Genomic DNA, 15749 nt, shown 5'->3' with positions numbered 1-15749 from the left:
ATAGAAAGAGTAGATCATCATCAATATTAGGAAGCAAAAAATGAAATGAAAAAATGAGAAAGATGTCACCGGAACATGGAAATAGCTAAGCGTGTATCTATACTTAAAACGCTACAGCAGTACAGTTGTGCCAATGCACCTGTGCCATTGTAGTGCTTCAATGCAGATACTACCTACACCAACAGGAAGGGTTCTCTCATTGGTGTAGATTATCCAATTTTTTCATTGACCTAGCACAGTTTATGTGGGAATGTACTTAGTCATTTTAACTATACTATTCAGGCATGTGGATTTTTCACATCCCTGATCAATGCAGTTGTACCGACCCAATTTTCTAGTGTAGACCAGGCCTAAGATTTCTACTTAAGTTGTATGGTTTCTTGAAGAAATGCTCCACACAGTTAAGTGTTATTTATTAAATTACGTATTTAGTAAATCAGAGTGGTCACTGCAAACTCCAAGGAGAAAGTGTCACTGCATCTTAGACTCTTGAGAAACAGCAACAGTTTTATTCCATCCCCACCCACAAAAGTTGTTCATTTAAAAGAGAAAGTAATTTTATAAAGCTGTAAGAGAAATCAAAGTATAGTTTAACTCTTAAACACCAGTTTTATATTCTTGCTTAGAAAGCTTCCCAACTGATAAAAATACAGACAACACTATTAGCACTCCCTTTTTCAATTCCCAACCACCTAAAGATCCATCTATTAAAAATAAAATGTTGAGTTAACAACAAGATGAAAAAATTATTTGAGCCCATAATTGAAAGATCGACACATCTGGTTTTATTATAGTACTGTATTCTTATTTGTACGGCACAGAGCTAATTACAAAGAAACATTTACAAGTTTTTCAAGTATTGTTAAGATATCAGTTCAAGGCTTCTGCTTCAAAAAGCTATATTTAACAATATTCCATACAGATAGCACAAATTGATTAGCATTCAAAGAATTTTCCCCTCTGTTTGGCTTACATATGATTCAGAAGGCACTAAAAATCCCTGCAGTCACATTCTTGGGCGTGGATCCTGTTCTTAATTGTACAGGCACACATCATTTTGCATGTTGTAAAATTAGCTGTTGCTCATATGCAGTAGATTTTACAGAACGCAGTGATGCACATGTGCATATTAGAAGCCACAATTAAGTCCCAGATTGCTCTGATCTAACAATGAAGTGTTTATAATTGTGCAAAAAGGGAGAATCCTATTATAGAGCAAAATAATGTCACATTTAAGTTAAGGTAACTTAAAAAGTTATCTTAATGCTGACTAAAAATGCCATGGAGTCTTCCATGCTTATTGTTTTAATACTTTTGTTGAATAAGATGATTACAAGTAAAGATGCGTTTCTCCAACTATGAGCTGTACAAACTCAGTCTAGGCTCAATCAAGTCCAGTTCTTCCCAGCTCACGTATCACCAAGAATAAGAGCTCTAAAGGTTACATTAGGCTCTTAACACTTGGACTACCCCACTGCCTACAATGGGGTTGTAGAAGTGTAAAAAACTGGAACTCTAAATAGACAATCCAGCTGATACTGCATATGATGGAACAGAATCCACAGCTAACTAGTTCTTAGCTGTGCTGGCTCTGTAGTTCTGTGAACATGCAACTCTGAATACAAAGAAAGCAGAAGTTTACCTTTGTACATTGTCACTTTTCAAATTAGTATCACACTAACTTTGGATTGGTGAGATTAGTTTTTTCAAACATTCAAGCTTTTCAAAAATGAAAGACAGCAGAAGCCCTGTTACCTCTTTTTCCCCATGTCTTATACTACCTTTTAAAATAAAGCAGGAAATGTGGCCAGCAGCTGGTCCCGTCTCTTCTGCCCCAACACAGCTGTATCCACTTTAGCATAAAGAAAAACAAGGATGCTAAATACACACATACTTTATCAAACAGTGATGTTTCACAAAGAAATTAGTTGCCTCTTCTCTTCCTTTAACTCCTATTACCATTAATGGGAGCTACTTAAGCACATCACTGGGCTAAGGAGACCCTTCAATTTACTCTTAATGCAACATATAAATCCATTATACCTTAGTTTTAAGGTTTAAGTATATTAACTCAATCATTTTAGAAACAGATGTCTCAATTGTTAACTCTAGACTTAAGTTGACCCATTCTTTGTGAAACCTCACTTTACATTTAATTTTTCACAACCCTTTCTTCCCCAATTTACATACATGTAAATCTAAACATTTTAATACAACCAAAAAATAAAAAGGTGTATTGTAACCTATTCGTCTTGCAAGATGGGTAGTATTAGTGCTGGTCCAAAAGCAACTCTCACACATTTGTCTGTGACCCCAAAATTATTTTATTCCTCCTCTCTTAACTAAACATGGAGGTCTGCATGAGCATTATTTTTTCAAGCCATCAATGTCAAGACATAACCTTTGTTCATCTGCAGATTGTATTTCCTAACTGACAATAGAAAGTTAAGAGATATTTCTGAATACTCAGAGATGTCAATTTAAGATCCCATAGTAAAGTTACACATGTGTGCATGCAATTTTCTAAGTAAAAAGCCACTTTTGAATACAAGGAATCTCAGTGAGCTTGGGTATACAGACTATTTATTGTGAACTAGAATTAGAGTTATTTCAATGCACTGCAATCTTTAAATTGCAATTCACATCACAGTTCTGTGAAAAAAGTAGGTGACTTGCCTGCATTAGGGTGCCATTGTACAATGTTAATAATTGAAACCAATACTTGGGTTCTGTTTAACATACAAAATTTTACATCACCAAGTAAGGTAGACTAATGAGAACTGATTTTCTTTTTTAAAGTGATATTGAGAACCACCCAGGACTAGAATCAGGAATTGTATACCACCGGAAGGCACAAATCCTGACCTTTCAAAAGAAGACCCATTTGCTTCTAGTTCTGGGTGGTCTAAAGACAAAAAACCTTAAATTAAAAAAAAAAGTCACATCATACTGATTAACATATTATTTGTCCCTGTCCCTAGTCAGATGCATATTTCAGTAGCAAATATCTTAAAAACCGATACTATTAGAAGAGAAGCAAACAGTGTAAGTTATTTTTCCATTAATTTGAGAGATACTGGCTAATAAAATCAAGTCAAAATTCCACTGCAGAATATAGGCAAGGAGAATAATAATGATCAGAATTTGATTTTAATATCCACTACCTGTCCATCCCCCAAAGCTGGAAACACTTTGGCAAATCAGTACAAATGCTTTCAGGATGAGAAAACATTTCTAAGCACTGGTCCTGAACCAATGATCAGAAAAACCTGGACTAAGCATCAATGCAAGCTGTTTGATATCGCATTATGGGAATATATGGATCCTTACCAGGTTGCGAGGTGGAAAACGACTGTTCTTTAACCCCTACACAACGGAGCCTGGCAGGGCAAGTACCTAAAAAAGAAACTGTCAGAGAGGTTTAATAGTAATGTATAATTGAGACTTGTTACAGTTTTATATGCATGCTTTAACTGTTTGCTGATCAATACTATTTTGTTCTTAAGTCTGTCCAGTGATGATGTCCTAATAAAGTAGCATTTTTCTTTAAAAAAAACAAGTATTTTCAGCTCCTCAGGATAAGCAGACTACACATTATCTGATTCAAAACAGGGTAGACAGTATTATCTTTACTGCCAACTGTGGGGACTGAGCACACCTTCATGCTTCGGGTTTGCATGATCTTTCACTCACTGCTGCAAACGGCTCCGAATACACCTGCATGTGTCAGTTTGCACAATAGTGTATTTAGTACGCTGCTGTAAGCAGATTCCAAGCGCGCTATTTGTGCGCCAGTTTTGCGCGATCTTTACCCAATACAAACAGGCTCCCAAGTGTGCCGTTCACGCGAGCTCTTTACCCTCTGTCACACACGGGCGCCGTTCCCATGCCAGTTTTGCCTACCCCCCCGTTTTTCAAGCCATGGCCTGCTTGCTCCGCCACGGCCCGAGGCCCCCGGATGTGGGCACAGACAGGTGAGAATAAAGACCGAAGCAGGTACTTGACCCTACATTTTGAAGGAGGCACATGCCCGCCTGGCACACAAGGAGCAGAACTCCACCGACAGCTGATCCCTGTCCACGTGGAGGCAGATCCCGCCGGAGGCCGGCCGCTCCTCCCCCTCCGACTCCCCAGCATCCTGGCTCGGCAGGGCGTAGTCGTGGTCGCGGCTCTCGCCGGCCTGTGGCGGGTGCTGATGGGGCGGGTCCGTGTCCCTGAAGAGGCTGGTACGGAGCCTGAGCCCCCCCGCCCCGGCCAGGCGGCTCAGCAGCTGCCCCAGGGCGCTCTGGTTGGCCAGCACGGCCCGCAGGTAGCTGGTCTCCCGCTCCAGATCCCGCAGGCGCCGGTTCAGCCCCCGGTTGCGGTCCCGCAGCTGCCGGTTCTCAGCGGCCAGGCCCTGCAGGCGGCTCTCCAGCCCCAGCACGTATTGCTTCTTCTTCAGCCGGTTCAGGCGGGCCGCGGCCGCCGCCTTCAGCCGGCTCCCGGCCGCCACCCCGCCCGGGCTGGCCCCGCAGCTCCTCCGGCCCGGCGCGCTCATGGGCGGCTTCGGCTCGTCCTGCTGCCCGCAGAAGCAGCCGCTCGGCTCCACGTCCAGGTCCCAGTGCGGCTGGGCCGCCTCCAGCAGGTCGCCCAGCTCCAGCCCCGCGAATGGGTCCTCCTGCTCCGCCGGCTCCCCGGCCCCAGCGGCCGCCTCCCCCATGGCCTGCGGCGGCTGCTCCAGGACGGCCGGGTCCCAGCGCTGCGGCTTGGGGCGGGGGCCCCCCGGCTCCTCCTCCCCGCCACCGCCCCCTCCGGCCGCAGCGGCCGGCCCCGCGCTGGGGAGCTGCCAGGCGGCGGCCGAGGGGCTCTCTCCGCCCGACGAGGCCGCCAGCAGCTGGGTCAGGCTGTGGCGCATGGCAGGGAGGGGGCGAGGCCCGGGCTGCCCCGCAGGCTGGTCCGGGGAGAGGAAGCGGCTCCCCGCGGGGGGAGGGGCGACGCCGCGGGACTAAGAAGCGAGCGAGGCTCCAAGGCCAGGCGGGACCCTGCCGCCGCCAGCCCCGGCGAGCAGGCCGCAGCGCGGGGGGCTGGAAATGGCGGCTGCTCCAGCCGGGGCTGCGCGGAACCGGAAAGAGAAGAGACCCCTCCCCCGCTGCGCGCGCGCCATTTTCGGGAGCGAAGGGGCGGGGCAATGGGGGGGAGGATTGGGGGGGAGGGGCGGGGTAGCGTTAGGGTTACCCGTGGCGGTATCACAAAGCCGAACAAACAGGCTGCCTTGCCGAAAAGTGATCTCCGTGTACTAGGGTGACCAGACAGCAAATGTGACAAATCGGGACGGGGGTGGGGGGAGTAATAGAAGCCTATCTAAGAAAAAGACCCCAAAATCGGCACTATCCCTATAAAAATCGGGACATCTGGTCACCCTACCGTATACTTATGAAGAAGCTTTAATCCCGAGCAGGGCCGGCTCCAGACCCCAGCGCGCCAAGCGCGCGCTTGGGGCAGCATTTTGCCGGCAGGCGGCTCCGGTGGACCTTCCGCAGTCATGCCTGCGGGAGGTCCGCCGGAGCCGCGGGACCAGCGACCGGCAGCGCGCCCCCTGCGGCGTGCCGCCCTGCTTGGGGCGGCCAAATTCCTAGAGCCGCCCCTGATCCCGAGAGCGGTACCAAGGGCCTTTTAGCACAGGCGGGACCCCTGAACTGCAGCCATCGCTGGAGCACAGCGTTAGGGCAACAAAAATGGTCAGGGGGCTGGGGCACATGACTTATGAGGAGAGGCTGAGGGAACCGGGCTTATTTAGTCTGCAGAAGAGAAGAATATGGGGGGATTTGATAGCAGCCTTCAACTACCTAAAAGGGGGTTCCAAAGAGGATGGAGCTCGGCTGTTCTCAGTGGTGGCAGATGACAGAACAAGGAGTAATGGTCTCAAGTTGCAGTGGGGGAGGTCTAGGTTGGATATTAGGAAAAACTATTTCACTAGGAGGGTGGTGAAGCACTGGAATGGGTTACCTAGGGAGGTGGTGGAATCTCCTTCCTTAGAGGATTTTAAGGCCTGGCTTGACAAAGGCCTGGCTGGGATGATTTAGTTGGGATTGGTCTTGCTTTGAGCAAGGGCAACTGTATTCTTCTATGATTCTATGATGTGCACACACTAGGGGAAGAGAACAGTTTTGCCAAGAACCCCTGCCAATACCCCTATTGCTATAGTAAAATGATGTATTTATTATCCTTATAACATTACATAGGACAGCATGGGGCTCAGTTTACTTGAGGATGATGTATAAAGTCCAGTTTTAAACCTGATTTCCAGTTATCCACATTTTTCATACCTAGGGCCTGATCCAAGCCCCACAGACGTTGATAGGAGCTTTTCTGTTGATGATGATTGCTTTGAATCAGACCCCTAATGTATAGAGAGCTAATCATCCACTTGAAAATCATCCTCAGTGATAAAGATACTGTACATGTACTAATCTGCTTTATCCCGCCACACAGGTAATAAACTGTGATCTTGTTTGTGTGACCCCTTTTTCCTTTCCAGCTCCACTTTACTGTATATTAACAATATGCTATATCAAATATAAACTCTTCAGGACAAGAGCTTTTTCTCTTTATTTGTCATGTAAAACACTTAATGTACTTCTATAATCTGTAAAAATTACTAGAAACATGAGAGGCAAGGAACAAACAAGACAAAATCATAAATGAATATCAATTTTCCATACTAAAGTCCATTGTTTCCCAGTTTTATTTAGCATAACTTGTTCTACTACTCAAAGTGCCACATTAGGCTGCCATTTCAAATCAATGGTATGGAAACAAAAGATGGGCTTCAAACCAGACCTCATAAAAGGTTTGTAAAGCTGTGGGCACACTATAAAGAAATCTGGTAAAAGATCATTTTAGTTTTTTAAAAAAGGGTTACTAACAAGCAGTAAGTAGTGTGCTATAATAGTTCTGCGGAGAGCTGAACAGAGAGTGAGGGGTTATGACATGAAATGACGGAGTTTGTTATTCAGCTCTTTTTCTTTAGTTAGTAAGTCCATGCTGTGTTTCTTGTAAGCATCAAACTGCATCCAGAGCTCACTGTATGCTTGCTCACTTCCCTCCACACGTCGCTGCAGCTCTTGGACCCTTAAGTTGCTGTCCACTGCTGCTACCTCTCTCACAAAGCGCTCCTCTACTGTCAGCCTGGCCCTCTCTGCAGTCTCCAGTTTCTTCTCCAGCTGCTGAATTTCCCGTTGCTTCTCCTGCAGTGTCTTGCCCCTCTCCATAGCCAGATGCAGCAGCTCCTCTTTCTCACGGCTCACCCTCTCCAACTTGGCTTGCAGCTCGCTGCCCTCAGCCTTTTGCTGCCTTTCTGCCTGCTCCAGCTGTGCAACAGTTTGGCAATGCTTCTCCTCCAGACTTTGCAGCTGGCTTCTCAGTAAATCAGTTTCCTTGGCATGGACACTGGCTTGTTGGCTCTGAGCTTCCAGTAGCTCCTTCTCTCGCTCCTGGGCTCTGTGGCTCTCTTGAGCACATCTCTGCTTTAAGGAATCTGCCTCCTGAGAGAGCCTGTTCCCCTGGGAAGTGAGTTGGAGGACCTCAGCCTCCTTCTCCTTCAGAGCCTGGCTGAAAAGGGTTTGGTTTTCCTGCCTCAGGCGCTTATTTTCCTCCCTCAGCAGCATGTTCTGCTGCTTGTACTCATCCTTGAAGCGGATCATGTCCTCATGGTTGGCAGCCAGGTCCATAAAGCGCTCCTCCAGCTGCTGGGCCCGGCGGGTCTGACTTTCAAGCCTCACACTATCCTCCATCCTCAACTCCTCCAGCTCCATGTTGAGACTCTCCAGTGCCTTGCAGCGCATTAGGGTATCATCCGCTCGCTTCTTCAATATGCAGATGAGCTGAGACTGCTCATGAAGGCGTGAGCGTAGCAGAGCTTTCTCCCCCTTCTCCCCATCAGAGAGCCCATGGAGTTTCTCCAGGGCCTCATACAGATCTCCCATGTCTCCTTTTGTCTCTAATTCAGCCTCCTTTGGATCATTTGTGGGGCAGGACATCTCGGGGTCCTTCTCATCCTGAGGCATGGAGCTGCTGTCTCCTGCAGAGTCTGTAACTCCAGCTAGATAACAACAGCTTCTCTTAGTAACATTCAAAATTATTTAATTGCACCCAACAGTTCTAGTTTCCCAACCAACAGGGCTGCAATTGGTGGATATGCCCGGGAAGTTCTATTACCGGTATATCACAAGTCAGGAGACCTGGACATTCCAGAACAGATGGCAGTTTGCCAACAGCTCTTGAACTGGTCACTTTCCTTGGCTCTGCAGATTGGGGAGGGGGGAAGGATCTAATCAGTATTTTAGATGTCTGTATACTAATGTGAGAAGTATGGGGAATAAGCAAGAAGAACTAGAAATGCTAGTAAATAAATACAACTATGTCATAGTTGGCTTCACAGAGACTTGGTGGGATAATGCGCATGACTGGAATATTGGTATAGAAGGGTAGAGCTTGCTCAGAAAGGACAGATGGAAAAAAGGGAGGAGGTGTTGCCTTATATAGTAAAAATGAATACACTTGGACTGAGGTGAAGATGGAAATAGGAGACAGGTTTGTTGAAAGTCTCTGGGTAAGGATAAAAGGGGTAAAAACAAGGGTGGTGTTATGGTAGGGGTCTACTACAGACCACCTAAACAGGACGAAGAGGTGGATGAGGCTTTTTTTAAACAACTAACAAAACCATCCAAAGCACAGGACTTGGTGGTGATGGGAGACTTCAATTACTCAGACATCTGTTGGGAAAATAATACAGCAGGGCACAGATTATCCAATAAATTCTTGGAATGTATTGGCGAAACGTTTATTTCAGAAGGTGGAGAAAGCTACAAGGGGGGAGGCTGTTCTAGATTTGATTTTGGCAGATAGGGAGGAACTGGTTGAGAATTTGAAAGTGGAAGGCAGCTTGGGTGAACATGATCATGAAATGGTAGAGTTCATGATTCTAAGGGAGAACAGCAAAATAAAGACAATGGATTTCACAAAGGTAGGCTTTAGCAAACTCAGGGAGTTGGTAGGTAAGATACCGTGGGAAGCAAGTCTAAGAGAAAAAAAACATTGAAGGCAGTTGGCAGTTTTTTAGAGAGACAATATTAAGGGCTGTGACGTGTGGCCAGAAAGGCTTAAGCATCCTGCAGGCTAAATGACCCAGACATGTAGAGACATGTTAGAAAAGTATGTGAATGCAGTTAGAACTTTGAAATGCAAACCTGTATTGGTAGAGAATTAGAGGTGATACTAATAGTATGTGTGTCTTGTTCGATTTTAGCCATGTAAACAGACAGTTCCTTTCTATTACTATAGCTACTGATTTAGAGATCAAAAGGAAATATTAACATTTAGATGAATCTTGTGTGAAATAGTATCATCTATATGTCTCTTTAGAGCTGTATATGAGCTACGTAATGGATAAATTACCGGTGATGTTTGGGAAACAGAAGGCTACATCAAAAGCCTATTGATCACCCAGGACTATATTGTCGAGAGAATGCTAAAAAAAGACTGTATAAAAGACTCTTGGGACCTGATCCTTTCATCTCAGATCTGCTTGATGGTTCATGCAGGGGAAGCTTTAACCACAAGGCTGAGTTCTCCAGTCCTAACCTGGAATTACCCTGAATATAAACATTGGACTATAACCTATGAACTAATTCTGTAAGAATTCTTTGCACCTACAAAGCTCACCATCTCCACTGTGAATCTGAATCTCAAGAACTGTACTCATGTCTGTATGTATACTGATCTTTTAACCAATACTCTCTCCCTTTTCTTTTTTAATAAATTTTAGTTTAGTTAATAAGAATTGGCTGTAAGCGTGTATTTGGGTAAGATCTGAAATATTCATTATTAACCTGGGAGGCAATGTGTCTGATCCTTTGGGATAGGTAGAACTTAGGTAGATTTTCAGTAATCCTCATCATATTTGACTTGGGTGTCTGGGCAGAGTCCTGAGGCTGGGTTGCTTTAAGAGAACTGTGTTGGCTTCACAAAACGAGATCAAACTAGTTGGAGACATAAAAGGTAACAAGAAAACATTCTACAAATACATTAGAAGCAAGAGGAAGACCAAGGACAGGGTAGGCCCGTTACTCAATGGGGGGGAGGGGAACAATAACAGAAAGTGTTGGAAATGTCAGAGATGCTGAATGACGACTTGGTTTTGCAAAAAGAACAGGAGTATTTGTGGCACCTTAGAGACTAACAAATTTATTTCAGCATAAGCTTTCAAACCTGACTTTGTTTTGGTTTTCACCAAGAAGGTTGGTAGTGATTGGATGTGTAACATAGTGAATGCCAGTGAAAATGAGGTAGGATCAGAGGCTAAAAGAGGGAAATAACAAATTAAAAATTGCTGAGGCAAGTTAGATGTCTTCAAGTCACCAGGGCCTGATGAAATGCATCCTAGAATACTCAAGGAGCTAACTCAGGAGATATCTGAGCTATTAGCAATTATCTTTGAAAAGTCATGGAAGACAGGAGAGAGTCCAGAAGACTGGAAAAGGGGAAATGGAGTGCCAATCTATAAAAAGGGAAATAAGAACAACCCAGGAAATTACAGACCAGTTATCTTAACTTCTGTACCTGGAAAGATAATGGAGAAAATAATTAAGCAATCAATTTGCAAACCTCTAGGAAGTAATAAGAGTCAGCATGGATTTGTCAAGAACAAATCATGTCCGACCAACCTGATACCTTTCTTTCACAGGGTAACAAGCCTTGTGGATGTGGGGGAAGCAGTAGACATGGTATATCTTGACTTTAGTAAGGCTTTTGATACTGTCTTGTATGACCTTCTTATAAACAAACTAAGGAAATGCAACCTAGATGGAGTACTATAAGGTGGGTGCATAACTGGTTGAAAAACCATTCCCAGAGAGTAATTATCCATGGTTCACAATCATGCTGGAAAGGCATAACGAGTGGAGTCCCACAGGGATCAGTTCTGGGTCTGGTTCTGTTCAATATCTTCATCAATGATTTTGATAATGGCATAGAGAGTACATTGCGGATGATACCAAGCTGGAAGGGGTTGCAAGTGCTTTGGAGGATAGGATTAACATTCACAATGATCTGGACAAACTGGAGAAATGGTCTGAAGTAAATAAAATGAAATTCAATAAGGACAAATGCGAAGTACTCCACTTAGGAAGGAACAATCAGTTGCACACATACAAAATGGGAAATGACTGCCTAGGAAGGAGGACTGCAGAAAGGGATCTGGAGGTCATAGTGGACCGCAAGCTAAATATGAGTCAACAGTGTAATACAGTTGCAAAAAAAGCGAACATCATTCTGGGATGTATTAGCAGGAGTGTTGTAAGCAAGACACGAGAAGTAATTCTTCCACTCCACTCCACGCTGATTAGGCCTCAACTGGAGTGGTCCAGTTCTAGGCACCATATTTCACGAAAGATGTGGACAAATTGGAGAAAGTCCAGAGAAGAGCAACAAAAATAACTAAAGGTCTAGAAAACATGACCTATGAGGGAAGATTGAAAAAAAAATGGGGTTGTTTAGTCTGGAAAAGAGAAGACTGAGAGGGGCCATGATAATAGTTCAAGTACATAAAAGTTGTTACAAGGAGGAGGGAGAAAAAATGGGTGGTTTTTTTTTAACCTCTGAGGATAGGACAAGAAGCAATTGCAGCAGGGGAGATTTAGGTTGAACATTAGGAAAAACTTCCTAATTGTCAGGGTGGTTAAGCAATGGAATAAATTGCCTAGGGAGGTTGTGGAATCTCCATCATTGGAGGATTTTAAGAGCAGGTTAGACAAACACCTGTCAGGGGATGGTGTAGATAATACTTAGTCCTGCCATGAGTGCAGGGGACTGAATTAGATGACCTTTCAAGGTCCCTTCCTGTCCTATGGTTCTATGATTCCCTGCTGCACCAGCACAAAGTTAAGGAAGCAGTGAAGAAAAAGACACTTAGCCCTAGCCAGAAAAAAACCCCCAAACCTAAATAAGACTAGTACTTATCCATGTCCAGCAACCCCCTAATGACAAACACATGGCAGTTCTTTACTGCTGTGATTCCAGGCAAATATTGTCTGTTTACTTAACTATAACATTAATAAGACAAATAAATCCTTACACAATTTTCTTCCCCTCTGTTCCTCATTCCATATCTGTTATTAGAAACACAACTATAACGGGTTACTGGACTGGACTTTTAACTGATTGTAAACGACTGGATGTCTATGAATGAAAAGGGCTATATAAGTGTTAATTATTATTACTGAAGGTGAGTGATCTAATGGTTAAAGCACAGGGTTGGAGACCTGGATTCTAATTTTTCCTTTGCCACTGACTTGCTGTATTATCTTGGGCATGTCACCTGTCTGTGGCTCAGTTTCCTCATCTGAAAATTGGGGAAAATATTTATATTATAGGAGCAGACTGGGACCCTATCATGCTCGGTGTCACAGAACTGTGTGAAAGGACACTAACGAGCTTCTACACAAAAAGACACATGAATAGAGGTGTGTAAAACATACATGTAAATGAGCATGCTGAAAAGCAGCACATTTTGTTTTTAGATTGTGAGGTAGTGGTAGGATAAGAGGATAACAGGAAGTGGGGAGGCAATGCCAGGAAAGGGAGGATGGAGCGCAAGGGAGGTAATGTGAAGGAGAGCAGTGGGGGCATACAGCTAGTCAGCAGAGATTAAAGAACAGTCTCAGAGCTGTGTGGTGGTGACCTTCTCCAGAGGGTGCCATCCCATAAAGGTACACCAGTCCATGCACACCCGCTGCTGCTGCTGCTTTCCCTGCCTCCTGACAAGTGGAAAGAATTGGAGGGGAGAGGAAAGGCCCGGGTTTAGGTGGGCTGGGTGCAAGGGATGCAGGAGAACAGGCTAAAGAGGCTGGTTTAAGAGTAGTGTGTAGGAAGAGAATAGGAAAATGTTTCCTTACCAGATATTTTCTTTTCTCTGGTTTGTCTGCCACTCCTACTGTAGGGTTTCTGTTTCCATGGCGACAAGGGGCTGAATCAGACTCTAGTCATTCCACAGCTCATGCCTGCGACTTGGCTACTTGGAAAGCTGCCAGGTGTTGGCAGGCCAACCCTGAAATAGCTGGGAGTGCTTCACAGCAAACAAATACCATTAACATATTTTTTTAAAAGATCTTGTAAAGAGAACTGGATATTCCAGAAGAGAAAATATTGAAATGAACTGCAGGCCTGAACTCACAAAGAGCTGGAGAGGTCACATTGTCAGGCTGTAAGCTTCAGGGCCTTGGCTTCATACCTGAAGATAATGAGATATGGATCCTGCCCCAAAGAGCAATGAAGGATCTAGGCATGAGGTGAAAGAGAAGAGCAAACAGCAAAAGCAATGTACTTGGAGAGAGGTTGTGCATATGTCTTATTGGCTCTACTTGCGTTTGTGTGTGGGGGAAGTTTATGTACTGTATGTGCAGGTGACAGAGAGGCTGGGCACAGATTATAGCTTTTTAAGTAGTATAAGAGGGTTGTTGTGGGTGGGTGAGCAGGCTCAGGTTTATAGAAGCTGGGAATGGGCAACAGGGAATGGATCACTTGATTACCTGTTTATTCCCTCTGGGGCACCTGGCATTGGCCATTGTCAGAAGACACGATACTGGGCTAGATGGACCTTTGGTCTGACTGTGTATGGCCATTCTTATATTCTTTATAGGCTTCCCTGGCAAATTAAGTGCATTTTTAGGTGGGATTTGATGGGCTAGAACAGAGGGGAGCATATGCTGCCTATAAGGCAGCATGGACAGAGGACTGAATGAGAGTAGGAAATATACGTGATGGGGGCTGTTAGGTGGCTTCTGTGCAGCAAAGATGGTGACAAAAAGAAATGAGAACAGAAAGCTAGGCAGGAGCCAGAGAATGTAGGCAAGGGGAAAATGCTCTCTTTTCCACTTTATTCACATTTGACAATACTGATTTTGGAACAGGGAGGTAAAGTTATGTCAAGGCTAGTCATATATGTGGGAAATTTATTTCCAGGTGGAAGGATTATATGCAATTGTGATAAATGAGGGGGGGGGGAGAGGAGCTCCCTTTTATGGATCCAGCCAGCCAGTTAGCTCTAAAATCCCTCTTAGTAGCTGTTCTCTACTTGCTTTACCTGTAAAGGGTTAAAAAGTCCCCCTGCATAGGCAAAAGGAAGGGAGTGGGGCACCTGACGAAAAGAGCCAATGGGAAGGCTAAAACTTTTTAAAATTGGGAAAAAACTTACCCTTTCTCTGTCTGTTGTTCCCAAGGAGAAGCAGAGACAGGGCTGGAACTATGCTCTAAGAAGCTTGGGGCTAGGTATGAAAAATCATCTAAACCATACCTAGAAACTACTCACTTGAAACCCCCAGATATGTAAGTAGATCAAGAAATGTCTAGGAAGACGCGAGTAGATTTATTTCTTTATGGCTTTTGGACTGCTCTGTTCTAACCCAAACTGCTTTTGTTTTGCTTGTAACCTTTAAGATGGACCTCAAGAAGGCTGAATTTTTGTAAGTGGGTTTTTTAAATCTAGCAATAGCCTGAGTTTTCAATGTATTTTCTTTCCTTTTGTTTTTAATAAAATTTACCTTTTTTAAGAACAGGATTGGATTGTGTGTCCTAAGAGGTTTGTGCATATGTTGTTTAATTAGCTGGTAGCAACAGCTGATTTCCTTTGTTTTCTTTCTCAGCTCTTCCCTGGAGGGGGGTGGGGTGAAAGGGCTTTGGGGTACCCCACAGGAAGGAATTCCCAAGGGTGCCTTCTGGGGTCCTTAAAGGGGTTTTGCATTTGGGTGGTGGCAGCATCCATCATCCAAGGTCAGAGAAAAGCTGTAACCTTGGGAGTTTAATACAAGCCTGGAGTGGCCATTAATTTTTAGAATCCTTGTGGGCCCCCACCTTCTGCACTCAAAGTGCCAGAGTGGGGAATCAGCCTTGACAGCGATGTTTTTAAAATATAGTAGGCACTTTAGACTCATCAGACTCGCTGATGTACTACGGCTTGTGAGTTTTGCCGGAAGGAAAGTTCATTGGAAGAACAGACATCAGGTGTCTATTATCTTAAAAAGTGATGGACACAACTGCTTACAGCCTCCTTCATAAAGAGTAATTGGAGTTTAGTTCAAGACAGCTATTGACTCACTGGCATGCACTTTCCTAGAAGGTTGTCTTTTGCCTTCTTGTATTGTGTCTCAACTACATGCCCCGAGAGACCTGGCTATGGATGACTTGGAAGCCTTCTTCCTTTTGACTGCAGGGTAGCAGAGTATGTCTCCGCTGCAGCTGGGAGTGAGTCTTCCAGCCTGGATAGATAAATTCGTGCTAGCTCAGCCAAAGCCAGCACCGTAAAAACAGCAGTGTGGACGTTGTGGCACAGGTGACACACCTGACCGCCTGGGTCTAGCCTTGGGTGGCTAGCCCAAGTCTCTGCTACTGCTACTGCCACTGTCATGTCACCGCTCTTAGTGCGCTAGCTCAGTCCAAGCTAATGCAAGGCTGGCTACCCACTTGCTCTTAGCTGCAGTGGAGACATACCCAAGCAAAACAAACAAGGAAGTTGGCTTCCTGAAGCCTTCTGTCTTGACAGCTGACCCCTAGATATCAAAAACAAATTCCTCTAGGCTTTTTTCTGTCAAAGCAAATGGTAGTAGCTTAGTCAGAAGCAGGGGCGGCTCTACGTTTTTGGCCGCCCCAAGCAGTCATGCGCAGGAGGCGCCCCGGAGCCGCGGGAGCAGCGGACCTCCCGCGGGCATGACTGCAGA

General features: G+C 44.8%; 2 protein-coding genes across 2 annotated transcripts; both read right to left on the bottom strand.

The window, feature by feature from the left end:
* Positions 1–762: 762 nt before the first annotated feature.
* On the bottom strand, positions 763–5112 carry CREBZF (CREB/ATF bZIP transcription factor). Its single transcript, XM_045020511.1, has 3 exons — positions 4011–5112; positions 3331–3408; positions 763–1852 (listed from the first exon to the last, which is right to left on the bottom strand). Exons 1-2 carry the CDS (start codon positions 4892–4894, stop codon positions 3360–3362), a joined length of 933 nt encoding a protein of 310 aa, XP_044876446.1. The 5' UTR covers positions 4895–5112; the 3' UTR covers positions 763–1852; positions 3331–3359.
* A 1545-nt stretch (positions 5113–6657) lies between these two features.
* Positions 6658–8167, bottom strand: CCDC89 (coiled-coil domain containing 89). The gene has a single exon (XM_045020502.1). The coding sequence runs from the start codon at positions 8043–8045 to the stop codon at positions 6963–6965; it is 1083 nt and encodes a 360-aa protein (XP_044876437.1). The 5' UTR covers positions 8046–8167; the 3' UTR covers positions 6658–6962.
* Positions 8168–15749: the final 7582 nt, after the last annotated feature.

Source organism: Mauremys mutica, chromosome 1 (genome assembly GCF_020497125.1).
Source record: "Mauremys mutica isolate MM-2020 ecotype Southern chromosome 1, ASM2049712v1, whole genome shotgun sequence".
Classification (NCBI taxonomy): domain Eukaryota; kingdom Metazoa; phylum Chordata; order Testudines; family Geoemydidae; genus Mauremys; species Mauremys mutica.
This window is presented reverse-complemented; position numbering and strand designations above follow the sequence as displayed.